The sequence below is a fragment of the Heloderma suspectum genome, chromosome 1 (assembly GCF_057233095.1).
Source record: "Heloderma suspectum isolate Gila_16-S chromosome 1, 16-S_ref, whole genome shotgun sequence".
NCBI lineage: Eukaryota > Metazoa > Chordata > Lepidosauria > Squamata > Helodermatidae > Heloderma > Heloderma suspectum.
This window is the reverse complement of record NC_139458.1, coordinates 139,415,556-139,443,517: the sequence shown is the minus strand read 5'-3', so window position 1 is coordinate 139,443,517 and position 27,962 is coordinate 139,415,556. Positions and strand designations below refer to the sequence as shown.

The following is a 27,962-nucleotide window of genomic DNA, read 5'->3' as shown; positions in this document are numbered from 1 at the left end:
AATCTGTGATGGAAAAACTGAACACTAAAAGTAAGAATTTGCATTTGATGGTTTGTAAAATTTAATATTTGCAGCAAATTGATATTGGTTTGATTTGTAATATGTGCCCTACAATTTTTCCATCACTGCCGATTCCATTCCGCTAACATTTATTTTTTATTTTTGATATTTATATACCGCTAAATGTAATAAAATCCCTAAGCAGTTCACATATAAATATTAAAATCAAATTTAAAATACAATATTAAAAACAATTCCAATTATAATAAGAGCAATACAAGGAGCAACATGATTAATTTAATTGCAAGTGGGAGAAAGCCTGGGTGAACAAGAGTGTTTTCAGGAGGCAGTTGAAAGATGCCACATTTTCTGCCTCCCAAACTGCATGGGGGAGGGTTTCCCGGGGGTGGGTGTTGCTACCGAGAAGGCCCACCATCAGGGTTCTTCATGGCGACATTCCTTTCCTTTTGGAATGACCAAAAGGCCTCCCCTGATGATCTTAAAGGTCACCTGGGTATGTATAAGGGAAGGCAGCCTGCTAGGTATCCTGGTCCCAGGTTGTTTAGGGCTTTATATGATAAGAACACAACTTTGAATGTGGCTCAGTAGCTAACAGCCAGCCAGTGCAGTTCTTTTAATGCAGATGTTATGTGAGCATAGCTGGGCATCCCAGTGAGCACCCTAGCTGCAGCATTCTGCCCTAGCTGCAGCTTCTGAACCACACATGAGGGCAGCCCCACATTGAGTGCATTGCAGTAGTCTAACTGTAAGGTTACCAATGCATAGATCATGGTGGCCAGGCTATCCCTGTCCAGGAACGGGCCCAGTTGGCACACCAACTGAAGTTGGTAATGGGCGCTCCAGGCCACAGAGGTCACCTGAGTCTTCAGTGGCAAAGGTGGATCCAGGAGCACCCCCAAACTACGTACCTGCTCCCTCAGAGGTATTCAGAGGTAATATTGATAACAATTGAAACATACGTTAAAGTACACAGACTGGAGTATGCTCTGTGTGATTAAAAGTCAGACAATTAATCAATTATAAATGGATGTTTTAAAGTAGACATCAACACTTTTTAACAAATCTCCATCGTTTCCCCTGTATTTTAGATATCCCAGCTGATCAATTTATTTGAAAGGAATATGGAGAAAGCCAACATAACAGCCGTGAAGGACTTCTACCTGACTGGACTGTCTGATCTGCCAGAAGTGCGGATTTCCCTCTTTGTGATGATTCTGCTGATCTACTTGATCACTCTGGCAGGGAACGGGGCTATCCTCATGGCAATCGGGACAGATGTGCAGCTCCACACCCCCATGTACTTCTTCCTGAGTAATTTATCTCTGCTGGATGTCCTTTGCCCAACTGTCATTGTACCCAAGATGCTCCACATCTTATTGTCAGAGGACAAGACAATATCATTTGTTGGCTGCATGCTGCAACTCTTCTTTCTGATTTATGTAGTGGGCACGGAAATTTTCTTGCTAGCATTGATGGCATATGACCGCTATGTGGCTATATGCAGCCCTTTGCATTACACAAAAATCATGAGTAAACAGCTGTGTGTTCAGCTGGCTGCTGGGACATGGCTAACGGGCTTTATCAATTCCATGGTTCATACCTCACTCACTTTTTCATTATCTTTCTGTGGGCTCAATAAAGTTAACCAGTATTACTGTGATCTTCACCCAGTGATAGCTTTGTCTTGCTCTTCTACCTTCCTCCCTGAACTGGTTGTTCTTCTTGTGGCTGGTATTTTAGGAGGTGGTGCTTTTTTGGCCACCCTGATCTCTTACATCTATATCATTTCTGCTATCGTGCGCATGCGTTCCATCGAGGGCAGGCGCAAAGCCTTTTCCACCTGTGGTTCCCACTTGACTGTAGTTTGCTTGTTCTATGGAGCCACCATTGCAACCTATGCTCGCCCTACCTCTCCCTATGAACACAAACAAGACAGGATCATTTCTATGTTGTATGGGGTTCTTACTCCCATGCTAAACCCTATGATCTACAGTCTGAGGAATAAGGAAGTTAAAAGGGCCTTGGTCAAAGCACTTCACCTGTAAACTCAGTGGTTCAAAACCTGATTCAGAATCAAGCTGAGTTTTGACATCCTGGTTTGTTAATTATTCATAGTCAGTTCACAACTGCTACTCTCATGTGAGGTGGAATTGGGCAGTACTGGCAAGAGTGCCTTTTCAGTTGTGGCCTCTGAACTGCGGAATTCCTTCCCACTGGAAATATGTTACATTTCCTTGTTCAACCCTTTTAGGGGTATGTGAAACATTTTTTTTTCTTCAGTTTGATTTTGCAAGGTAGACATCAGGGACTTGCTGTTTTGTGCCATTTCCTGTCATGTGTTAATTTTTACACTGACACTGTATACATTTTACACTTTTAAATGTTAATGTTTGATAATGTATCGTTATTGCATTTTCTGTTTTGTGAGCCACTTTGAGAACTTTGATGAAGAAACAGGCTTTAAATCTCAATAGAAGGCAATGAATAAACACATAAATGTGAAAGCCCACGGGTAGAATATGGTCAATTAATTTACAGCATGCAAATGCAACATACTCTCAAAGGAGGAAGAAGGTGAAGAGAAGAAAAAGAGGAAGGCAGGCTTGTGATAGACAGCACAGGCTTTAAGGGTTTTGCATCTGAGGCAGAAAAGACAAAGTGACATACACATACCCCAACACCCCCCCACCAAAAATACAGGGAGAAGCTGAAGCTCAGTAATAGAACAGCTACTTAGCATGTAGAAGATCCCTGGTTCAATTCCCAGAATCTTCAGATAGGACTGGAAAAACTCCTGCCTGAAATCCTGGAGAGGTGCTGTGCATCAGTGTCGACAAGTCTGGTCTAGACTGACCAGGAGTCTGACCCAGAGCATCTCTATAAAAGCCTAAAATCCGCATTTAAAACAGGGCTTTCTCTGCTCCCATTTTAAATGCAGGATCATGACGGACTCACTTTACACATGATTCCTTCCCCCCCTTCTTTCCCCCCTTATCTGAGTCTACCATATGTTTCATTACACAACCACTAGATGGTGCTGTGGTCTAGCTCCTCTTATTGCGGCTTTTCCCTTTTCACGGAGGGACCTGAAGTGGAACTCAAGCACTGTAATTTGATAGCTCATTATCTCTGATCTTTTAAAAAACAGAATAAAGGTAGTTTAGTGCGGGAGATACCCTGGAGGTTGACAACGTCATCTAAAGGACCCGCAAACTTCCACGAGTTACCGATCGCAGTAGCAGGATAAAAACTCCATGTGAAGAAGCCCTCAGTATAAGGTAGCTTCCTATTTTCCTATGTACCTCCTCCCCCGCCCCCCTGAACACCCTAGTGCAACTAATTTTTACATGGAGCACTCTGGGAATTTAGGTCATTTTTGTGACACAGACTGTAAGTCAGACCATGAGTGCAGTTAGAGATCACAGTTGTGTTGCACTACAGATTGCACAGGTTGGCTATGCATCATTATGTAGCTGTTGGCTTGTACTTCTGTAAGATGTTATGTGAGCATTCGATCTGTACCCCTCAGTGAACGGTCACAAGGAGGACTGGGGTGGATACAACCTGCTCGCAGCCAGTGCTCAACCACATCCTGCAAACCACCTCTCCCTTCCCCTTCCCCTTCCCCTTCCCCTGCTTCAAGACTTCCCAGAAATTTTCCTTGTGCAGAGTGAAGGCAGAGATTTCTGAGAAGGATGTGAGTTCTTGGAGTGAAGCCCAGTATTTATGGTCCAGAGCACTTACCATTTCCAGAATACTCCTGGTTCATAGTTTTCAAATTTTCCACTTGCCTGAACTTAAGTCAAGGCTAGATGGTGACACAATTGTACCTTGGTGCTTTGTGTTACTGTATTAAAGCTAATAGCTAAAACCCTTTTCATATATGTTGCATCCCTAAATGTTAATTGAATACAGGAAGGGGGAGCTAGGAGCATGCCAGCCACAAGTGGCCATGTGCCCTCTTCTACAGAGGACTCCCCTCTTTTTGAAGGGCTTCCAGAGGACTGTCCTTTGCACGAAGGTGTCCTCTATTTGAAAGTTTCTCCTGTCCAATTCCAGTGTGAAGATACAGAACCATAAGGCCTATTGCCCATTACCCGCTAGCACCTGGACAGCAGAGGGAACAGGCAGGCACACAGATCAGCTGGTCACAGTCCTCCACGCTATGGTGAGATGTGCTGTATTTCTACTGAGGTTATAATTATTTCAAAATTTGCATCGATACATATAAATTAGCATATGGTAATTTTATGCAAAACACTGTCCTCTTTTGTCCTGTTTTTTGGTAGTTCATAAGTGGCCACCCGATGTATCCCCCTGACATTGTGAAAGGGGCCTGTGCATGCATATAGCTGTACAAGTATTGTGGCTTGACATGATCTGGACCTCTGGTTGTACAGGATTCCTAACAGCGTGGAAGAAGACTTTACATATATACAGCTGCACATGTCTAGGGGCCTCTTTTACGCATTTGACTGAATGTACAGATGGAGTGTGGCCAGAGGGGCATGCCCGTTAGGGACGCTGGAGAAATCTATCTGTGGGGTGAAGTTCGCTGAGCTTTCAGCAGTTTGCCCCTACCCCCGCTCACTTGTTTGTATTGAGTTGGGCCAGCTTGCGAATTTTTTTCTCCCTTAACTCACTAGTTATGCAAATTGTGGGTGCAATTTGCATAATTTACACAAATTTCAGCTGTAATTTGCTTAATTTGCACAAATTGTAACATGCTTAATTTGGGAAAATTGCATGTGCAATTTGTGCAAGATTAAGCATATTGTGGCTGTAATTTGCACAAATTAAGTAAATTACATCTGAAATTTGCACAAATTAAGTAAATTATAGCCAAAACAGCAATTTAAGAAAAAAAAACCCGAGAAAGTTCCCAGGCTTGGGGAAAAGCCCGTGGCTCAGCTTGCAAATGCAAGCCAAGTCAGGGGCTCCAGGAAAATACAGCAAGCCCCCAAAGGGCTGGGTTTCCCTCTGACAGCCACCCCTAATTCCAATGTCAGGAATGTATACCTGGTGGTGTGAGGAGCATTAGTGAAAAGGGTTGAAGTCTCTTCCTGAGCTGATTTAAACACCACACTCAGACTGTGCATGAGTGGAAATGGAGTCACAACTTCACTAGGGTACCTGGTCTACATTAAGTTTTGGTTCATATAAAGAATGGGTCATAGTACTTGCACACCTTGTCTTTAGGGGGAAGGATCATGCAAATGGGCCCATCACAGGTAACATTAGCTGAGGCAGTGGTGAAGGGGAGTGATGCATGCTGGCTTGTTCATCACAGGAGGGAACTGGCAGCCCACTGTTTGTATGAGCTAGGTGTCAATAGCACAGAGGGGTGTACTACTATTAATCTGGGGATGGCTGTTTTCAATGAATAGACAACAATGATGGGCAAGGTAACTGAAGATGTTCAATAATATTTTTATTCATTTATTTAGCAATAGGGTTTATAAAATTTATTACATTACACAAAGACAGAAAAAAGACATCTGTAATCAAATGTCTTTCTTGTTAGAGATTTTTGTATTCTTTGAGGTTTCTGAGGCTGAAAAGCTGGTCCTGTGGAACTTGTGTTAGTACTTACGGATCAGAAGGATTTTGGCATTCAAGCCACCTTGAGTGCCATTTTTCTTGGTAGAAAGACAGGATACAAATCAAATCAAATCAAATCAATAAATAAACAGGAGAAGGGGAAAATCCCCATCCACAATTGGTTGGATCCAGACTAAATTAGTCACACTTCAGTCCCACTGAAATCAATGAAACAAGTTAGGACTTCATGTTGATTCAACCCATTGAATCAGTGATTCAACCCATTGAAGTTAGGACTTCATCTTGATTCAACCCATTTTGACTCTCAAGCCGAAGACAGCTTGGACTGGCTGCAAATTAACAAAATAAACACTAATTGAGGATGTGTGCTGCCTTGTTAATGCTACAGGACTGATGTAAGAAAATCCCTGCAGAAAGACAGATCCTTGTACCTCTTGTTTTGACAATATGAGCCACAATTTCCCAAGGATGTAGACAAAAAGATGGATTTGCTGCAGACAGAACTAATTGTTATGACAGATTTGTCCTTGTCTAGGGCTATTATGACATAGGATTTTTGTATTTAGATGATCTTGGATCAGCAGTAGGGATGGCAGAGAATTCCGCCATGGACTCCCCCGGAGTCCATGGAGGACTGGCCTCCCCCCCACAGAATCCCCCCCAGACGGACATACCTGGTGGTGGATGTGGCGGCCGTAGCGGCTCCAGTGGTGGATGAAGCGGCAGCGGCTCTGGTCGCTGCCGGGCTGCTGCGGCTGCAAATGGCAGCCATCGTTGTTGTTGTTGTTCAGTAGTTCAGTCGTGTCCGACTCTTCGTGACCCCATGGACCATAGCACGCCAGGCCTTCCTGTCCTGCGCTCTCTCCCGGAGCATGCTCAAGTTCATATTCATTGCATCGGTGATGCTATCTAGCCATCTCATCCTCTGCCGTCCCCTTCTCCTTTTGCCTTCAGTCTTTCCCAGCATCAGGGTCTTTTCCAGAGAGTTTTCTCTTCGCATTAGGTGGCCAAAATATTTGAGCTTCAGCTTCAGTATCTGTCCTTCCAATGAGCACTCAGGGTTGATTTCCTTGAGGATGGACTGATTTGACCTCCTTGCAGTCCAGGGAACTCGTAAGAGTCTTCTCCAGCACCACAGTTCGAAAGCATCAATTCTTCAGCGCTCAGCCTTCCTTATAGTCCAGCTCTCACAGCCATACATTACTACTGGGAAAACCATAGCTTTGATTATGTGGACCTTTGTCGGCAAGGTGATGTCTCTGCTTCTTACTATGCTGTCTAGGTTTGCCATAGGTTTCCTCCCAAGGAGCAAGCGTCTTTTAATTTCATGGCTACAGTCACCGTCTGCGGTGATCTTGGAGCCCAAGAAAGTAAAATCTGTCACTGCTTCCATTTCTTCCCCTTCTATATGCCAGGAAGTGACAGGGCCAGATGCCATGATCTTAGTTTTTTTAATGTTGAGTTTCAAACCAGCTTTTGCACTCTCCTCTTTCACCCTCAACAAGAGGCTCTTTAGATCCTCTTCGCTTTCTGCCATTAGGGTCGTATCGTCTGCATATCGGAGGTTGTTGATAATTCTCCCGGCAATCTTAATTCCGACCTCTGATTCATCCAACCCGGCATTTCTCATGATGTACTCTGCATATAAGTTAAATAAGCAGGGTGACAATATGCAGCCTTGTCGTACTCCTTTCCCAATTTTGAACCACTCAGTTGTTCCATGTCTGGTTCTTACTGTTGCTTCTTGTCCCTTGTACAGGTTTCTCAGGAGACAGGTAAGGTGGTCTGGTACTCCCATCACTTTAAGAATTTGCCACAGTTTGTTGTGATCCACACAATCAAAGGCTTTAGCGTAGTCAATGAAGCAGAAATAGACATTTTTCTGGAATTCTCTTGCTTTCTCCATGATGCAGTGAATGTTGGCGATTTGATCTCTAGTTCCTCTGCCTCTTCGAAACCCCGCGTGTACTTCCGGTAGTTCTCGGTTCGCATACTCCTGAAGCCTAGCTTGTAGGATTTTGAGCATCACCTTGCTGGCATGTGAAATGAGCGCAATTGATGGTCACCTGAATTAAATTCGCCCATGCCTGTCCATTTTAGTTCACTGATTCCCACTACTTGGAAATACCCTCTGCTCTTCCCCAGTAGTATATTGGACACCTTCCGACCTGAGGGGCTCATCTTCCGGCGTCATATCTTTTAGCCTTGTGATAGGTTCCATGGGGTTTTCTTGGCAAGAATACTGGAGTGGGTTGCCATTTCCTTCTCCAGTGGACCACATTTTGTCAGAACTCTCTGCCATGACCTGTCCATCTTGGGTGGCCCTGCACGGCATAGCTTATGGCTTCACTGAGTTACGCAAGCCCCTTCGCCACAACAAGGCAGTGATCCATGAAGGGGGGCAGCCATCGTAGCAGCCGCCATTTGTGTCCCTACGCCGGCCCGTGATAGGCTACATAAATATTTACATAGCCTATCACGGCTAAAGCAGGGATGCAAATGGTGTCCCCTACGCAGGATGCCATTTGCATCCGTAGCAGTCCGGCAGTGGCTGGAGGCCCTGCTGTGGGTTGGCCTGGCCGGTGGCTCTGCGGACTGGCCACGGAGCGGAGCCAGCCGGGCAGGATTCGGGGGGGGGAAGGAATGGATTGCCTCCCCCCACCTGCAGACCCCAGCGGAGCCAGGTAAGCGGGGTTTCGTACACCCCTAATCAGCAGGTAACATAACTTACGTTGTGAATTTACAAAATTCCTGGTATTAATACACAGAGGACTCTGAAAACAGGTATGTCTTTTTATCTTTTACTTTAAAATCTTAAGCTATTTTTACATTTCATGATGTAAAAGCATTAAACATACAAGAATGTAAAGTTATTGCAAAGAAAACACATTTTCAAAGCATTCTAAGAATTATCTAGGAGTGTTGCCTTTATTTGAAAGATTAAAGCATCTTACCCACATGGCATTACTGAGCTTGTAGCAGAATGGAGTAGAGAAGCCAGTGTGAGGACCGGTGCAATTGTCCTTCTAAGGACAAATGTTGGGTCCTCCTGTGACAATCAATGTTGGGTTCTGTGAGGATAGGTGGAGTGTCCTGGGCTCTCTTCACACCTGGCATTTTATTCCACTACAAACCAGTCCTTTCGATTCCGGATCCTTTCCGTGATTTAGACTGGCCCTGTATACAGGCATCTCTCATAGCACTCCCCCCCCCCCCGCTGTATTCCTTTTCACAGCTGGGCGGAGATGCATGGAAAAGTGGGACAGAAGGTGACTGCTGGCCCCTCACCCCTCCACTGATCATTGGTTCCTGAAACATGATTGATGCTTTGCCCATCCCTCCTGCCTTCCTTCCTTCCTGCATCCCCTCCTTATCTGTTGTCAGCAGTGGCTGCTCTCCTCACCTTATTCTGTCTTCCCATCAACTGGCTTGTTCCTCTCCCCCATGCACTGTTGCTGCTCCCCCCCCCATTCTGGCTACCCAACAACCCTGTAAGGTGGGCTAGGAGAAGAGATAGTGGCTGGCTAGGTGGGAGGGAATACTATGGAAAACCACCTCAGCATTATCTAAAACAACTCCACACCCCAAAAGGAAACCATTAAAAATTACAATTCCAAGCTCTGCATGATGAGTTTATTCAGAGGAGGAGAAAAGGAACTTTTAATACCCATTGAAATCCTAACCGTCAAGCCTTTCTCCTGCGTGTCTGAGAAGGGAGACTCCCCCATCCTCCCTAGGAGGAAAAAAGCCCATCAATCTGGTGAGCAAAAGGGAGAAGAAGCAGTCAGTGAAGTCAATGGGAGGGGGAGGTTCCAAGTACATGCACTGAAGGGGATGGGAGACCTTAAGACTGCTACTCTAAGTAGACTTATGGTGCACTCCTATGCATGCCTACTCAGAAGCAAGCCATACAGATTTCAATGGCACTTACTCCCAGGAAGGGAAAGCCTTACAGGCAATGAGTTTACTCTGAAGTAAGCATTGCTGTCTTCAGGGGGATCTTGGAGAAGCATTTGGGATGGTTAACCACTTTACAGTTCAAGAGCCCTTAGTGGAATGGGAGAGAGGCAGAAACGGTCACTGGAAACATGGTGACCTGTCCCCACCCTCCCACCAATTTGTTGTCATGACAACATTATTCAACACCGCTCAGCAACACCCCCTAGCACATGGCCACACAAAGTGGGACAAAGCGCTGAAGGGGAAATACACAGGGGGGAAATGACGATTTCAATTGCAAGCACAGAAAATGCCGGGTTTTCCTCCTTCTGAGATAACATGGAAAGAGGGAGGGGAAGTTGTGAGATAGTAGCAGGAGAGCAGTGGTGTCGTTTAAAGCTCCTGCAAAAACCAGTGATTAAAGAAGAATGATCCTGCTAAAAAACCAAGGTGTGAAGAGAGCCCTGGAGTACCTGTATTTTCCACTCTCATATTTAAATGATTTCTTTTGAACTGCTGACATATATTTCCCTTCTCCAGAACAGAATTTCTTTAACAATTAGTCATAATTTCCTCCAAAGTTCTTAGCCATGATTTTGGAAAGTAATATATTTACTTCATTACTTGTCGGCATTGCTGAGCTACACTTCCCTTCAAAACAGGGTAACATCTGCTTCTCTTCTGCAGGTTTACTATTTCCTACAATATTTCATGTCATCTTTCACTCCTTCATGTCATAAACTGAACATGAACAATAGTCCAGCACTTATTCTTCATTTACTCAACCTCTTTAACTGAAACACATTTTGTTTTTTTCCTGAGTTTAGCTGGGAAAATGTTCTACCTTGCTTTTCTCATGTCAGAGGTCAGTGAGAAGTTACAGCAAGTTACAGGGGGAAGCAACTTTCACTGATCTCCCCTTCCCCCTGCAGCCCCTTGTACCCCCCGCAAATGTGCTCCAGAGTGTTGGGGGACCCACTGGAGCAGAGGAGAGGGGCTTCAGGGGGAGAGGGATTTGATTAAATTTGCCTCCCCACTTCTGCTGGCAAGATTCTCTGCTGGATCTCAGGCCCATTCATAAATGAAAGGAAGCCTTCCGTTCCGGAAGTCTAGTTAGGATCCAAGCCACTGACTTTATTGGTTAGTGAATTTTATTCTGTGTTATTCACCAGCAAACTATGAGCCCAAATAGACATGATGTGGGTGATCTGTGCTCATCACTGTCACTGTGTATTGTGTGTGTGCGCGCGCGTGCGTGTGTGTTTAAAATTAAAAACAAGTAAAAGAAGCTGTATTTGCCTTTTGTTTCTCCTGCAAGGCTAATAAGAGTCGGGTAGGGTGGGAGGTTAGATCAGGGAAATGATGTAGGAGGAAAGGGTTAAACATCCACTTGCTTTATCAAATGAGCAGACTTACATCACTGCTTTGATGGAAAGGGAAAGAAAGCACATGATTCTAATCATGGATCTCCCATATCCTACATCTAGGTCGACCCTATAGCAAGAACCATATACTGGATTTAAATGGGGAAAGAACGCATTAATTCTAGAACCTTTTTTCAGTTGGCTTGATTGACAAGCTGCTGTGTTGAAATGTACAGCTACAGAGCAGTGGGGTAGTGGAGGCAGGGCTCACAGGGATGCAGCACCAGCACTTTTTTTTTTGCAGGGACGCTAATGTCATCTGCCACCCCACCCCCCAGAATTCCCTGTTCCTTCTGACCTTTGCTGCAGTCCTCACAGTAGGTGGGGGAAAATGGATTTCCAGAGCAACAATACATTGTTCCTTGTTGTGATGAAGGTATTTTGGAGTGGCTCGGTCTTGAATGGGCAATTAAGACCCATTCGCTTTACAAAAGGCCTGCTCCTGGTGGAGGTGAAAACTGCTAGAACTGGTTCACTGATATGGATCAACCCGTCTGCCTGGATTTTTGGACTCTCCTTGGGGACGTGGCTATGGGGACTGTCATGATGAGTGGCTGCACTTCAAAATGTATCACGACACCATTGGTCCATAGTAGTCCTGAAAAAGCCAACAAGATCACTATGTGATTTCATTGAGGTTTACTGAAGGCAAACTGATTGTGACTGCTGACCTGCCTAAAAACCTTTTTTTTCTGGGAGGCCACACTGAAGAAATCTATTCAGGTAATAACAGTCTTCAGTAAGTATTTTGAGAATTTCAGGCTTTTGGATAGTAACTCGAAATGTTGGCATTCTCATTCTGCACAAGAGGACATGAATATCCATGGTAAACATGTTGTTTGTATGGAAACTCCACCAATATCTTCCCCTCTTCTCCCTCATAAACTCCAGAGTTGTGATTAGGGATGTCAGAGAATTCCACCATGGATCTCAGTGAGGCCAAATGCCAGTGCATTCGACTCCTCGAAATCCATGGCGGAATGAAGCCCCCTGCCCCATGAACGGCACGCGAAATGCAGCACTCACATGGTGCTGTTCGCGCTGGCATCCGCGGCTGCCATTCGCTTCACCATTTAGGCTGTGATAGGCTACGTAAATACTTACATAGCCTATCACGGCTAATGCAGAGACGCCAAAAAAAAAAGCAGGGCAAAAGATGGCAAAAAAGCAGGGGCGCAAATGGCATAGCGGCCACCATTTGCGCCCCTGTCTTTCTCCGTGATAGGCTACATAAATATTTATGTAGCCTATCACAGCCAAAAACATGAACGCAAATGGCGGCTACTGTAGCTGCCGCCATTTGCGTCCGCAGGCTCCACATGCCTGCGAATGCACCCGGCCGGCAGCTCTGCGGAGTTGCTGCGGAGCGGAGCTGGCCAGGTTAGGATTTCAGGGGGAGGTGCAGAACGCCTCCCCCCCACTGCGAATCACCCATGTGAAAAGGTAAGTGACTTTCGTACATCCCTAGTTGTGATGCTTTTCTGTATGTATCAGGAGGAATACCTCAGTCCCTTACTTTTCCTATGAATACTTTTATTCTTAATGCTGTTTTTAATTACAATGACCATTTATTGCGTAGTCTGAGCTCTTCACTCACCCAGTGGTGCTTTCTCTACTCTGATGTCATTCACATCATGTGAAAAGAGGGCAACGTGTGGAATGCCTGAAGTCTGACTCTCCTTCGCTGGTAACAGTGGTGCCTGAATGGCAGTTCTCCTGGAATTGCTCTCTACCAGCTCCCTCAAGACCAAAGGTAGCTACGTAGGATTGATGAGAAATTATTTTCAGTTCGTTTTCTACCAGAATTTACCCAAGTCACACTTCCCAGAACTGAATGTGGACCCAGGTGCAATTTGTGGTCAAAGTCATTTTGGAACTTGCAATGTGGCTTGCGGAACTCCCCCCCCCAAAAAATAAAAGTGTTTGAAAGTTGTGCACATTTGAAAAATGCTCATGAGAAATGTGTGCACTTCAAAAATGCACACAAACGCACTTTAATCCAGGGGAGAAAATTGTGTACATTTAAAAATGTGCACAACTGATGTGTATATTTGGAAAAACGTGCAAGAAAATACCATGCATGTTAATGTGAAAGTGAAAAGAAGAAGAAGCTCACAATCTGATATGGACATGAGTCAGAATGAATTTAGGTGGGAATGAATTTGGGATTGCTGAATTACACGTCCCTACATAGGAGGTCTTTCTTGCAGAACACAGATCTAGAATGGTAACAGAGTTGAAGTTGCATTTATCGCAGGGACATGCGCTATACTACTATTGTAGCAGAGGGCCAGTACTGTACCTTACTTAGACCAGGCTAGGAAAACAGTTCTTTCCCATTGCTCTTTTCAGGGCCCCTTTCACTTCCTTGTTCCTCAAGCTATAGATGAGCGGGTTGAGCAGGGGGATCATAACAGCATAAAACATAGACACCACCTTGTCATAATTCAGATAATGAGCAGAGCTTGGCTGCACATACATGAAGAACAGAGTGCCATAGAAAATGGTAACCGTGGTCAGGTGGGAGGCACATGTTGAGAAGGCTTTGTGCCTCCCCTCCGCAGAGTTTTTTCCAAAGATGGCAGACAGAATGTAGACATAGGAGACAATGACTGTCAAGAGGGACCCTGTTAAGTTGGTAGCAGACAAGACTAAAAGCTGGATTTCTTTAGGCCGGGTGTCGGAGCAGGACAGAGCTAGAAGTGGTGGGTCATTGCAGTAGAAGTGATTAATCACATTTGGTCCACAGAATGATAATTGGAAAGTCAATGCTGTTTGGATCACTGAGCTCACAAAGCCATAGGCATAGATGCTAGCCACTAAGGAAATACAGCATTTCTTGGACATAACTATGGAATAAAGCAGTGGGTTACAGATGGCCACATATCGATCATACGCCATGAGAGACAGTAAGAATAATTCAGTGGTCACCAAGGCAACAAACATAAAGAACTGTGTAGCACACCCAGCCAAGGAAATGGTTTTCTTCTCAGCTACAAAGTCTGCCAGTGCCTTAGGGCTAACTGCTGAAGAATAGCTGGCATCCAGGAAAGCCAAATGGCTGAGGAAGAAGTACATTGGGGTGTGCAGGTGGGGATCCATCTTGATCAACAGTATCATTCCCAGATTTGCACCCAGAGTGAGAATATAAATCACCAGGAACACAACAAAGAGGACAACTTGCAACTCTGGATCATCTGTGTATCCTGAAAATATGAACTCGGTCACTTGGGTCTGATTTCTGCCCATCACTTATTCCTGTTCTCCTCTCCTGCTGAAGAAAGGAATAAGAAAATGATATGATTATTAAATTAATGTTCACTCACTTTCAGTATTCAGTGAAACACTTTTAAAACATTTCTTTTACCGGAAAAAGTTCTCTTTTGGATAAAAATGGTAAGGCTTAAGAATCTGAAGTTAAGATAAGCAAATATGGATGTATTTTTAGTTTCATTCCTCTTGATCCCTCTCGCTTTGTTTCTCTCCTTTTCTCTTGGTTGTTTCCAGTCACTGTTGCTCTGCTGATGGAAGGCTCTTTGATCCAGTGGTGGCTTCCATCAGTGGAATGTGGTGGTGGTATGTGTGTGCAGGGGTGGGGAGAAGGCTCCCTCCCCTTCAGTTCTTCCTCTCTCCTGCAACCTCCCCAAAATCTGTTCCAGAGGGTTGGAGCGCTCTTCAGAACAGTGTGGGGCTGCACAGGGGAGTGAAAGTTGCTCCAAATGGCATCCTTCTCTCGTTCTACTGACAGAAGCCTTTGCTGGATCAAAGAGCATTCTGTCAATGGAGTGACACCAATAGGGCACCCCAGCCCTTTCTGTATATACACATGCACACACACATATGGTGGATTTGGGCAGGTCTTTTTCAACCGTTCTCTTCCAAATCCCTTTGAGTGTGTGACAAAGCCAGTTCTCCTTGAGCCCCCTTCCTGAGATCCAAAATGCCTTGGTAGTATTACAGAGTCAGGAGAGAGAAATCCTTCTTTTGGTTCTGGTCAGAAACTCCCAATCAACACTACCCATCCAAATTAGATACAAAAGAAAAATATTTATGGTCAAAGAAAGTCTAATGGAAATGAAAGGCAAACAGGATACAAAACACTGCAAAACGAAAACTTTTCTATATGTTCCATTACACAACCACTAGGTGGCACTGTGCTATAGTGGAATTGTGGAAATACAAAGAGGTTTCATGCCACCATTCACAGATATACCAGATTTTCTTTGTTAGAAAAAACAACAATACTAAAATAGTTGCAAAGCATGGGAGAGGCCCTGGAGAATGACGTCATGTAATGCATGCACAAACTACCATGAGTGAGGAATCATGAGTGCACAATAAAAGCCTCATGTAGAAAGGCCCTGGCTCAGTAGAGGTCAGCTTCCTATGTTCCTAATGGAAAACTGAATTGTACGCAAAAAGCTGAAATGCAACATAGTGTGCACATTCACTGAATAAAACCACTGCATTTTTCAAAAAGCTACGTGGCTTTTCAAATGTAGGTGTAATTATGAACATTGGCTTTAAATATTTTAAAATATAAATGTTAAGGGTCTCTTTATGCTAATTAATTCTCACAGCTAAGAATTCTCTAAAGGAGTAAACGTACATATTTTTAGTTACGATGAAAATCATGCTGATCATTACTTGTTAATCATTAGTGTCTCACAGTATGGGGCCTTTGCTCCAGGATGGATTCAATGACATTCATGCCATGAATGTTGTATAGTCACAGCACAGCTCCATTTAGATCTCGGTCCCATATGATGTACCCTACAGAAATCTCTGTTTCTCTGGATGTCAGACAGGGTTGTCTTCTGTGCTTGCCCATATATATATATATATATATATATGAATGAAAGTGAACTTCTCTTCACTTATTCTAATTTATTTATTTATTTATTTATTTATTTATTTCTATACCGCCCAATAGCCGAAGCTCTCTTCACTCACATATAGGATAGGCCAGTTCCTAATTTACTCTCCGCAGATGACATGGCACTTAACTTACAGATTCAGAAGACTCAGTATAATTTCTTAACAAGGTTTTAGTGTATATTGTCAGCAGAATCTTCTGGTTATAAACCATAGTAAAGCTTAGGTGATGGTAATGAAGAAGAATCCACCTAAAGCTTTTTATTAGATGATTATGATATAGAACAGATTAATATGTCATCAACTACATTGTAGGATATAAAGATTTGGTGGTTGGCTTATACATTTATGTCAAAGGAATCTTTAAATTCTCCAGAGGCTATGGGAAAAATGGTTTTTTTCTGGTGCCTTTAAAATTTTAAGGCTAAAATCCTATGCACACTTATTTAGGATTAAGTTCTCCATGAACTTAGCTGGACTCACTTCCAAGTAAAAACATACGTAGTATCAGGATGCCAACGACTTAAGAAATTAATAGAGCGATTCCATTAGTGGAAAGGAGGCATACCAAGTAATACTGGAATGTATATTTGTGTTGCATTTGGTCTCTGTTATTCATGAAGTTGCCCTATATTTGCTCATTTTCAGTCTTGACAAAAAGTACTTTCTCTGCCAGTGGTGGATAAAGAATGAAGAAATCCTGTACATTAAGTATTTTGTGTTACTTGCAATCCCTAAACAAATCTACTTGACAGTAAGCCTCGTGGATTTGAATGGAACTTATTTCTGATTAAGTGCGTTTAGGTCAAGCTTGCAGTCATAGGGATAATGGTGATGATAATGATGATTGCAATGTAGCAAACACTATGTTCATTTCATTTAAAAAAAATAATGTCATTCTTCTACTTTGGGGTGTATTGCTGCACCTGAAATGGTTTTTATTTGTGTTTTGCATATGAATATTCAGTGAATCTGTGCAGTAAAAATGAAGGTAAAGTGCAAGTAAATAAAATAAAATCAACCAGCAAGCATTAGCTATTAACTTTTGCATTGGCTAATGCTATTGAAACAACCTTATAATACTGTTGCTCTCTGATTCCTAAGTAGACTTTCAAATAACTGGGCCTCACCATTTACATTTTATCAAGCACTAGAATAAGTCAGTCGCATTCCCCATCTCCTCGTTTATTGGTTATTGAAATGTTTTTTGAGATTCTTAACAATTAAAGAAAATCCCAATATACAGAGTATATTTTGAATAAGTGTGAATGGCAGAAAGCAGCAATAGTATGAAAGATCAGAACTGCTCCTGAGTTCAGAACTTACCTGATTTGACCAATGCAGGCTTTAAGACAAATGGGAGGTTGCAGGATATGCTAGAATTTATATAGAAAGCACAGTGGTTTTGTGCAGTGGTTGGCTTGCAGATCTCCTTGGGGAATCTATCCCTTGAGGTCTCACTGCTTAGTCAGGTTTGCTGACAGGCCAGCACTGAAGAATAGCAGTTACTTGGTCACAACTATGTTTTCCTGCTGATTTGAGTTTGTCGTCATGCACATTTATTTTTGAAAACTGTATCTGATTTGTGGAAGATTTAGGTCCACTGAAGAGTAGGTGAGGGGGCAACGCTGTTCTTAGACTCTACCATTTCAAACAGGTGTATATGGGGGACATTTATTTATTTGTTTGTTTGTTATATGTATTTATTTGTTACATTCCTCCAAGGAGCCCAAGGCAGTGTACATAATCCTCCTCCTCTCCATTTTATCCTATAGAATCATAGAATCATAGAATAGTAGGGTTGGAAGGGGCCTACAAGGCCATCGAGTCCAACCCCCTGCTCAGTGCAGGAATCCAAGTCAGAGCATCCCTGACAAATGGCTGTCCAGCCTCGTCTTGAAGGCCTCCAGTGTGGGAGAGCCCACCACCTCCCCAGGTAATTGGTTCCATTGTCGTATTGCTCTTACAGTCAGGAAGTTTTTCCTGTTGTTCAGCCGGAATCTGGCTTCCTGTAACTTGAGCCCATTATTCCGTGTCCTGCATTCTGGGATGATCAGTCCTCATAACAACCCTGTGAGGTAGGCTAGGTTGAGAGTCAGTGACGGGCTCAAAGTCACCAGTGAGCTTCCATGGCCGAGTGGGGACTAGAACCCAGGTCTAATGCTCGAAGCACTACACCACACTGGCACACTGGTAAGATTGAATACTACTCCATACAGAAAATTCCCTGCACACAGAAAATCAAACAGCAAGGGGATAAATGATAGCCTAGCATTGACCCTGCTGTGTTAGCTTTGTATTTGCAGGGCAGGACATTTTGAAGGCTCTCAGAGGCTCAGGGGCTAGGCGTTCCTTTAAGTCCCACTCCTTCCCTTCCCAGCTGGAATGTCTTCTTTGGTGATATGCGCCCTTCCATGTGTTAGACCTGAGGCAGCTGGCTCCACCAGGCCCTAGGGCAGTGAGGTTATATTTCCACATGAAAGCATCAACTATATGATTCCCTTTCTCTGGGAATAGTATATCGGACAGGCCTGAGATTAGGGGCTTACGCCCCTGCCAGTTCTGTTGTGCCCTGCCAATTTCCTTCCACAAGCAGCACCTACTGTTTATGGAACAGAGACTTAGCACTTCCAGAGGCAACTAAAAATGAGTGAAAATGCTAGTTTCTGGAATGGGGCAAGTCAGTGGAGCTCATGGGAACTCCACCTACCTGTCCCGATCCAGAAATGAGCATTTTCGCTTATTTTGGGGCTTCCTCTAGGAAGTGTTAAATCTCTGTCGTGCAAGTCAGGGGTCCCACTTGCACAATGGAATCAGCGGGACCCACTGCTTGCACGAAGGAATTGCAAGGGGCAGAAGCGCCCCACTGGATTCTGCCTGATGAGTTGGCACTATCAGGCAGTTGCTGAGGGCCTGAGCCCTCAGGATGGTCCCCACTAAGCCTGCTACTGACCCAAAATGCCAGTGACAGCCACCTGGGCCTAGTGGCCGTCTGAGCGCTCCTTTGTCTACAGATGAAGCCCAGGCACCTGTAGCTGGTGCCTGCCATTTTAATTTCCCCACAATGTCCCTGGGCCTCTGGCACAGCATTGCTCAGGTGCAATGCTACATCAGGGCCCCAGAGGCATGGGGGGAAGGGGGGATTAAAAAGGTGGGTGGAAGCGGCAGCACTTTCTAGCTAGATTGGCTTTTTTACTGCTGCTCTGCCTAGTTGATGCTGGCAAGTTAAGAGGGAGGGAGGGAGGAAGGGAGAGAGGGACGTCACCATGGTTGAGAGAGTTCCAGGGGTGTGCGTGTGTGCGTGCACGTATGTGCGTGCACACTATTGAGGGCCCTTGACAAACTGCGATATTGTAAACAGGTAGGTCTGGGAGTACCATGAATCAGAGGTCACCTCAGAATTTGGCAGAGATGGCACATCATCTGTATCTGAGTACTATCTGAGTGTTATATTCTTTTTCTTGCAAGGTAAGCTATTCTATACAACATTCATACTGACATAAACTGGCTTACCTATTCCACACACATTCGCCTTTTCTTTTAAATCCCTTAAATTAAGCATCAGATGACATTTTGGATCACTTAGAGAAGTGATCCAAACACAGAGAAAATTACTGTTCATGAGTATGAATGGCAGAAACCTTCCAATCGCTGGTTGTCACAAGGGTTGTTACCCAAGACCACCTGGTTTAAGCAATGCAGGCTACAGCACTGTGGAGTAAACAAGATGTGGCAAAATTAGTACATAATACTAGTATGACAGAATATTTATAATAGTTGTTCTAGATGCCTTGAACGCCTCAGTCCTCAAGACTGATGACACAGAGGAATTAAAATTAACACACAGGGCATCATGGACTACTTTTCTCCACTCTGTTGGGATTCTCCATTAATTTTATGTTCTTACCTTCTCATTGGGCCAGACTACATGTTACACATAAGTGTGTGTATCAGAGAACCTTGGTATCTGCTTCTTTTATGGAAAAGTAGCCTTGGAAGGAGAAGGTTTAGAAAAGTTTATTTATGTTTAATCCTTTCCCCACCACTTGCTATTCTATTGAAACTCCCGCACAAAGCCATTTCCCTCATTTGGGGCACCAAAAGCATTCCCTTTCTGCAGATACTGATTTATTACAAGCTTCCTGCACATATCTGCACAGATTTTAAACCCTCTTTTCATTTGGGCAGGAGGTCTTGATTGGTAGGACTCCCAGCACTACCAAACAAAAGACATTGTGCAGCTATTCACTTTCTCCCTCCTTAATGGATTCTTTTGTGGTAAGAAAAAAGGTGGAAGAAGCAGTGGGAAAACATGGGAGGGTGACAAGTGGAAGATGATATCATCTGGACCTTGTAGAATTCCATGTTTGAGGCAGCGTGATTGCACAATAAAAGTCTCATCTGGAAACACACTCAGTCAAAAGGTAGTTCATACGTATATAGTTATTTCACATAAAGAAAATCAACTGGTTTGAGGCAAATCACACAGTCAAGGTCTTGTAGTAACATTTTTAATAGTGTAATATTCACCCAAACACAGAGAATGATGACATGCTCACATGACTAAGTTCACCGTAAGGAGGAAGAAACTTTCTACTGAGAGAAGGATAGACAAAGCTGACCACTTAAACACATACTCTACCACACAACTACACCTGATGTGTGGCGACACACCCTTCTTATCACTTGGTAGGATGATACAGATGACAAAGCTACCCTGAGGTAAGATAAAGCTTACACTCATGTAGTTTTGCCATCTGTGCAGAAGTTTGGCTCATTACGTGCCATTCAGGTTGGAAGGAAGCATCTTATCAAATGGAAGGAAGTCCATTTGCACAGATCCACGCTATACCATATCTGAATCCTGCAGATGTTGAGTATTTGGAGGGAAACTCAGTGTCCTCTGTTGCTGTTTATTTCTTGAACTGTATATGCACTGACAATTTCCCTCATACTGTATTGTGTAAAGAAGATAAGAAGAGCTGTGCTGGATCAGACCAAAGGCCCATCTAGTCTTGCATTCTGTTCCTGCAGTGGCCAACCAGATGCCTATGGAGAGCCTCAACAGGACATGAATGCGATAGTCCTTTCCTGCTTATGTTCCCACACATACAGAGGCAACTTGTTAGAAAAGGGAGGCTTTTTGCATGGTTTTTCTCAGGTTGCATTTCCTCCATCCAATGTTTAATGTGTAATGTTAGCTTCTTCCACAGAGGTATTTATTTATTTACTTGAGATTTATTTATTTGAGATTTATTTATCCTTTCAGAGAGCTGCCAGTATGTACCCAGTATGTACAATGGCTTTTGTAGCTAACACGACTCACCAAGATGGTTATTGCAGCTGTAGCTTGTAAGGAATCACCTGGACCTTCTAGGATATGTTAGATCTGATCAATATTCAGAGCAAGCAGTGGGTCCAGGAGATGATAAAGTCTTCTTACAATTAATGAGGTGTGTGGACAGACACTGTGTTGGTAGCTAGGTGCATAGGGAAGGCAAGCAAGGCCACAAGTGATGGAGTAAAAGTAAAGCACACCTATAATGAATGGAGTCAAGGGTCTCTACAGGAGGCTCATAACATGCTGAAATATATTGAACACAATTCTAAGTTTGGATGTGTTTAATTTCTAATTATGGGAAATATGTAGAAGTGAAAATTGGTTGCTATGTTTGAAATGAGAGTATAAGACTTTGACTAAGGTATTGCTGTTTTGTAGCTATTGTTAAAAAAATGATAAAAGATCCTTTTTGAGCAACAACGTGGATGGAGGGAAAAGACAACACAATGAAATAACGTATTGTAAAACACTGTGACACAGAAATACCCTGAGAAATGACTTCCTTGAAGACTCATCGCTTACAATGTGACCATAGCTTATTCAGTTTCATTCGGTTCAAGGATAACGTGATCCATTATTGGGAAGATATGCAGCAAAAGGAGAAATGTGCTTCTCAAATCTTAGTATTAGGTGTTTGAGTCATCTGAGATGGGCTCTGACCATGGCTGTGGATCTGACTTCCTTTGTTCATTTATCAGATAAATTTTATCCCAGCTATATATTCTTCCTTGATTTAATTTGTTCAATCTTAGGGCACTATTTTATTTGTCATCTTTTCTCCAAATGCTTTTGGAAGGGAAATTCTTTTTCTTTCCAGTTGTGGCTTTTCTAATGGCCTCTTTCACGTCCTTGTTTCTCAAACTATAGATTAGGGGGTTCAGCATGGGTATCACTAGTGTGTAAAATATAGAAACCACCATGTTAGTGTCTAGGCCAGATTTCAAGTTTGGATGTACATACATGAAGGTCCCAGTTCCATAAAGCAAAGCCACAGATGTTAGGTGAGAAGCACAGGTGGAGAAGGCTTTGTGCCTCCCCTTGACAGAGTGGATCCTCAAGATGGCGGATAAAATGCAGAAATAGGAGATGATAATTGCCAAAACAGAGGTCATAGCGACTGTTCCCGATGCAAAGACTGACAGAGATTCTGAAAGGAAGGTTTCAGAACAAGAAAGCTTCAGCAGTTTAGGGATATCACAGAAGAAATGTTTGATGATGTTATGTCCACAGTAGGATAATCTGAACATACACACTGTCTGCAGTGCTGAGTTTGCAAAGCCAGCTGCGTAAGATCCTGCAACCAAACAGCTGCATACCTTTTGGGACATGACAGCCGAGTACAGCAATGGATTGCAAATAGCTATGTAGCGGTCAAATGCCATCGCAGCCAAAAGGAAACACTCAGTACTCACAAAGGCAGCAAATGAGCACAGCTGAGCAGCACAGCCTGCATAAGAGATGGTTTTATTATCTGCCAAGAAGTTCACCAGCATCTTGGGGGCAATAGCAGAGGTATAGCAGAGGTCCGTGAATGACAAGTGGCAGAGGAAGAAGTACATGGGAGTGTGAAGGTGGGAGTCGATCCTGATCAGCACTATCAGGCTGAGGCTTCCGGCCACGGTGATAGCGTAGATGGCTAGAAACAGCAGAAAGAGGCCAACCTGCACTTTAGGATCACCAGTGAATCCTAGTAAGATGAATTCTGTCACCCTTGTGTGATTTCTCTGCCTGTCCATCTCTGTAGCATCAAGTATCTGGATAGATAAGATGATAATTGAAGAAAGCAAATAAATTTTGATGCCAATGGAGACTTTATACATTTTTTAAACCCCCTGTGAGGGGGAAGAAACAGTCTGTGTATGTGAAGGCTTAACCGTCCCCTCTTGGAGGGCATTGGTAGTCACAATCCAAATTGGGTGCACGTGTGCTTATGCTACATTAAAAACAGAAAAGAAAAAGGCAAGCCTCCCTCAGCTAACTGCTACGTGATCAGTATAATTTGTAGTTTGAGTCTTACCGTCAACATTCTGTGGTTTAAATTGTTTTAGGAAGAGGGGAAAGAAAACAAACACTTTTACTGTAATTTAAAAACTCAATTCAGAAGAGTGAATGACAACTTAAAACTAACTAAAGGTCTGTCTTGGGTGAGAAGTACAACGACTTACTGTTGCTGCCTACAAATGCCTCACAGGGTGGAGGATGAAGGGATCCACTCATCTCTCTGTGAATCAACCAGAGAGCTTTGGCTATGGGGCAGTATAGAAGTGCCATAAATGACATGAAACCTCTAGGCTGTAACCATGTGGTGAGCTGAGCATGAACACATTCCCCTTTGCAGGGAAGACTGCAGGTTGCATTCCCAAAGCCTAAGATAACTGCACTCCCATTGAGACAGGGGTGGTTGCCAGATGGGATTTTTCAAGGAGGTTGTCTCATGGCAAGTGGTCATCTGTTTCTATCTATCCACTGTAGATCCACTTTAAATGACCATCATATTTGAACCACCCTTTAAAAGATATCAAAGGGGGAGTTAAGGCATGTTTCAGAGTTTGTAGACTGTGTTAAATGTGCAGCCTTATGAAAATGCCATCATATAGAAGGCCAGCCTTCAGCACAATCCTGTACTGGTGTACTCAGAAGAAAGTCCCATTGAATGCAGTGGGGCTTACTCCCAGATGAGTGGGAATAGGATTAAAGCCTTACAGCACAATCTTATACATGTTTGCTCATAAGTATGACCTACTGAGTTCAATGAGGATGACTCCCAGGTCTGCCTCCATAGTCTAGCAACATAGACAATAATTTCATAGATTTAACTATAAACAGCAGGTGTATTTGTTTATTTGCTTGCATTCATCCTGTATAACCTTTTAATATCCTCCCCTCTCTCTGTTGTTAGTGAAATACAAAATATTACTGAGCTTACCTGAGAGTTGCATGGATATTGCAGACGTGGGAAAAGATAATGGGCTTCTTTGCAGGGTTCTAATCTCCATCTAGGAGAATAATTTACCCTTGCAGTATGCTATCATTTGAAAGGAAATGATTCTCACATTTTATTCATGGAAAATTGGTACATTATGCATGTGATAAGTCTAAGGTGTCCTGTGGGCAAAGTCAGGGTCCTTCCTTGACTGTAATAAGTCCCAGCGGTGCAGCATACACCACACAATGATATTCCACTCCCGAGGTTACTGAGACCTGCTACCCAGAGATTGTTTGGGAATGAAATCTGGGTGGACAAAGATATTGCAAGATGGAAAATTAGTACACTGCAGTGGAGAAAAACAAACAGGGTATACTTACCTCTGATTTAGCACATGGGAGACAATGTCACCAAAACATTTATTCATTTGAGAATGAGTAAGACTACAATCCTATACCCACTTTCCTGTGAGTAAACGCTATTGAACTGAATGGGACTTTTTAAAAAAGTAGACATTGTGCTTGAAGGCTCCAATCCTGTATCTACTTACCTGGGAGTAAGAATTCAGCGGGCCTTATTTCTGAGTACACGTGTATAGGATTGCACTTTAAAAGTAATTGGTGACCCTGGAACCCCAATCTGATACATGTGCATTAATGGTATGTCTGCATATTGTGTATCAATGGGTTGAGGATAATGATTGGATGCAGGGCCCCTCTGCCCTGATACATTGTTGAATACCAATAAAAGGAGGGGCCAGTATATATATTGTTCCCCAAAACTTGCCAACTCAAATTTATTGTTCCCCACTTCTAATCCATGATACTACAGCTCATTAAAAATAAGACTGAAACCCCGGATGTGAGGAGAGACCAGCTGGAAGCTTCAGTGTCAGGGACACTAGTATGACAGAGAATCTGTTAGAAATATAGATGGGTGTTTTTTGAAAAGTTTGGCAGAATCAATGCTAGGATTTTGCTTGGGAATATGGCATTGGCTAGTAGGATGGTTTATTTCATTCCCTAACCCCACCCCACCCCACCCCAAGTTACATTGTGTTTCTCTAAACAGACATGAAGGTCAGTGGTGTCTGACCAATTGTAGTTTGATTTTTTACAAATGCTGTATCAGGGCCAGCCATGATTCAAAGAGTTATATACAAACTTTTGAGCTGCACAGAATTCTTAGGTTGGATGTTTTTAAAAAAAGGGAAAGAGAAAAAAAGATGTTTCTGGTATATGGCATGGGCTTCACCCAGGCCCCATCTACATGGCACCGCTTTCACCCCCCCCACCCTGTCACAACTGCACAGCAATGCTGCTTCGAATCAGCATCCCTTGTGATACACTCGCGGTTTACTGCATGCTTCCCTAACAGACTCACCGTGCCCCCCTTTTTGCCATTATACTTAAATGCGCAGCTGTGCAGTCCCGTGAGTGTGGGGGTGTGACACTTCAGTGGCTGTTTTGTATTTGAGGGGCTCTGCTTTGTCTTTCTGTCCCCTTTTAGGTAAAAAGTGGGTGTTTTGTGCTCCTTCATTTCCGCACCATCAGTTTGTCAGTTCCCTAGCCTGAGACTCTCATGATGGTTCGCACTCAGAAGCATGAGTAGTACGTGCCTAGCCTCTGAAATGGTGGCCGGAGTGATGTTGGTCCTCCCCCAAGGCCTCCCCGCTGGCCCTTGGGTAAAAGGTAAAGGTAAAGGTGTCCCCAACCAGTCGTGTCTGACTCTAGGGTGCGGTGCTCATCCCCGTTTCTAAGCCGAAGAGCCAGCGCTGTCCGAAGACGCTTCCGTGGTCATGTGGCCAGCATGACTGAACACCGAGGTGCATGGAACGCTGTTACCTTTCCCGCCGAGGCGGTATCTGTTTATCTACTTGCAATTTCTTGCTTTCGAACTGCTAGGTTGGCAGAAGCTGGGACTGAAGATGGGAGCTCACTCCGTCACGCAGCACTCGGGTCTCGAACTGCTGACCTGCCGACCTTCCAGTCTGCAGTTCAGCGTCTTAACCACTAAGCCACCGCGGCCCTTGGGTACTGAGTCCAAAAGCAACTGTTGCGAAGATACGAAGCTGCAAAAATGTGTGAAACTGTGATTAAATAAATGAAAACGCCCCTCTGTGCGTCTGTAACTGCGCAGCTGTGAAGGGATGGGGGGAGTAAAGGAACGTCACAGAGTGACACAGGCACTACACACTCCTACAACATGCCCATTACAAAATGCAAGTCAGTTTGGGGAAGAGACAGACCCTAACTGTGGGGAAACCCGTAGCAAACGAAAAACATCGCAGCAAAACGGCTCCTTGGAACTCCGCATTTTCCGGGTGAAAACCATGGATGGCTGCGAAGTGGCAACTATGTCATCTGTCCTGAGGGACCTCGACTCGCACCTGCCCTGGAATAAAAGCCGGGTGTAGGTGGGTCCCCAGTTTGCAGCTTGTTTCAGTCTTAAGATGGTGAAGTGAAGGAGGAAGCACTCTGTAGACTAATTTTGTTAGACATTTTCAGGCCCAAGTTTGATGTGACATGGAGTGCTATGTATCATTCCCCTAACATTTTGTTGCCTCGTGAAATAACTCTAACTGAACAGTGGTCATGTGTTCTACTTTACAGGGGATACCCCTCCTTGACAAAAGGGAAAATTTCTGGATCTATAGGCTGAGAACTCCTAGTCCCAATGGCTAGGAGGACAATTCATAGGCATTCTACCACTCATACCTCTGCTTCTTTTTCTTCTCCTAAGGAACTTTAATCTCCAGGCGTTGCAAACTGCCACTTCTGATATCCATTTAACAGCACAGCTACTGATGAGGGAGGAAGCTGAAATGTTTAGCTTAAATATATTTTGGAATACTCTGCCGTTAGTCTTTCTTATATACATACATTATATATAAATTAGCGTATGCATATTTTACGCACAACTGTGAACTCTTCTGTCCTCTCTTTTGGGGACACATTTCTTCCATGCCCAGGTGACATGTTTGCCAGCTCACTGATGTCCAGCTGCTAAGTCTTGATGGACAACTTCAAGGACCCCTGTTCTCCCTTCTCAGGGTTCTTTATCTTTAAAACAGATGTGGACTGGACAGCTCTTCAAACAGAGGATGCCTTCAGATAGAGGACTGTCCTCTGACTTTCAAATAGAGGAGTATCCCCTGTAAAGTAGGACACATGGCCCCCCTAATGGCAGCTCAAAATATCAGCTAGCCCAGCCAGTTTATTTGTACCATCATCATTGCCACTATCTCATGGTAAAAGCAGAAGCATCGTTATGCAGGAGATACATCCCCACTTCATGCAGACAGTTCTATTTTTTTCATTTCCATCATGACATTCTGGGAATTAAATTGGTATAGGTGTTGATTTCCCACATTACATACTGCATAGACCATATTTGCAAGTTTACAAAAATGCTTTAGGTACAAAAAAAAAGTTTTCTTAGCATGATTTGTGGAAGGGCATGTTTCTTGGTAGGCTTTCCTCTCACCATTGCCTGCTGCAAAGATCTTCAACAAATGGACTGGGACTTTTTTTAAGGAGAGAGAAAGAGAGAAGGAGAAAAGCAGAGAAAGGAAGATAAGATAAATGGACAGATGATAATACATTTTTAAATGGGTCTCATGTTAGAAGTTGCGGCTAAAGATGCATCCCAAGATTGAAAAGGCTGCTGTCTTTTGGGCTGTTGTATGGACATGACGAGATAGTGTTATAGTGCAATCCTATAGATGTCTACTCAGAAGTAAGTGCCATTAACTTCAATGGGGCTTAGTCCCAGGTAAGTGGATATAGGATTGTGATATCCTGTCGTGATCTATGTTAGCACCATTAAAAGGTTTCATATTTGTCAGAAATTACACAATGCTATGGGAAGGGAG

At 43.6% G+C, this 27,962-nt stretch overlaps 3 protein-coding genes across 3 annotated transcripts; 1 reads left to right on the top strand and 2 right to left on the bottom strand.

Moving 5' to 3' along the window:
* The first annotated feature begins 1,142 nt into the window (after window positions 1-1,142).
* LOC146358106 (olfactory receptor 5V1-like) lies at window positions 1,143-2,066 on the top strand. Its single transcript, XM_084857052.1, has one exon. It carries the CDS (start codon window positions 1,143-1,145, stop codon window positions 2,064-2,066), a length of 924 nt encoding a protein of 307 aa, XP_084713178.1.
* An 11,187-nt stretch (window positions 2,067-13,253) lies between these two features.
* Window positions 13,254-14,195, bottom strand: LOC146358105 (olfactory receptor 5AP2-like). The gene has a single exon (XM_084829150.1). It carries the CDS (start codon window positions 14,193-14,195, stop codon window positions 13,254-13,256), a length of 942 nt encoding a protein of 313 aa, XP_084685276.1.
* Window positions 14,196-20,946: 6,751 nt separating this feature from the next.
* On the bottom strand, window positions 20,947-22,898 carry LOC146358104 (olfactory receptor 5G9-like). Its single transcript, XM_084856929.1, has 2 exons — window positions 21,996-22,898; window positions 20,947-20,982 (listed from the first exon to the last, which is right to left on the bottom strand). Exons 1-2 carry the CDS (start codon window positions 22,896-22,898, stop codon window positions 20,947-20,949), a joined length of 939 nt encoding a protein of 312 aa, XP_084713055.1.
* Between the last annotated feature and the right edge of the window lie 5,064 nt (window positions 22,899-27,962).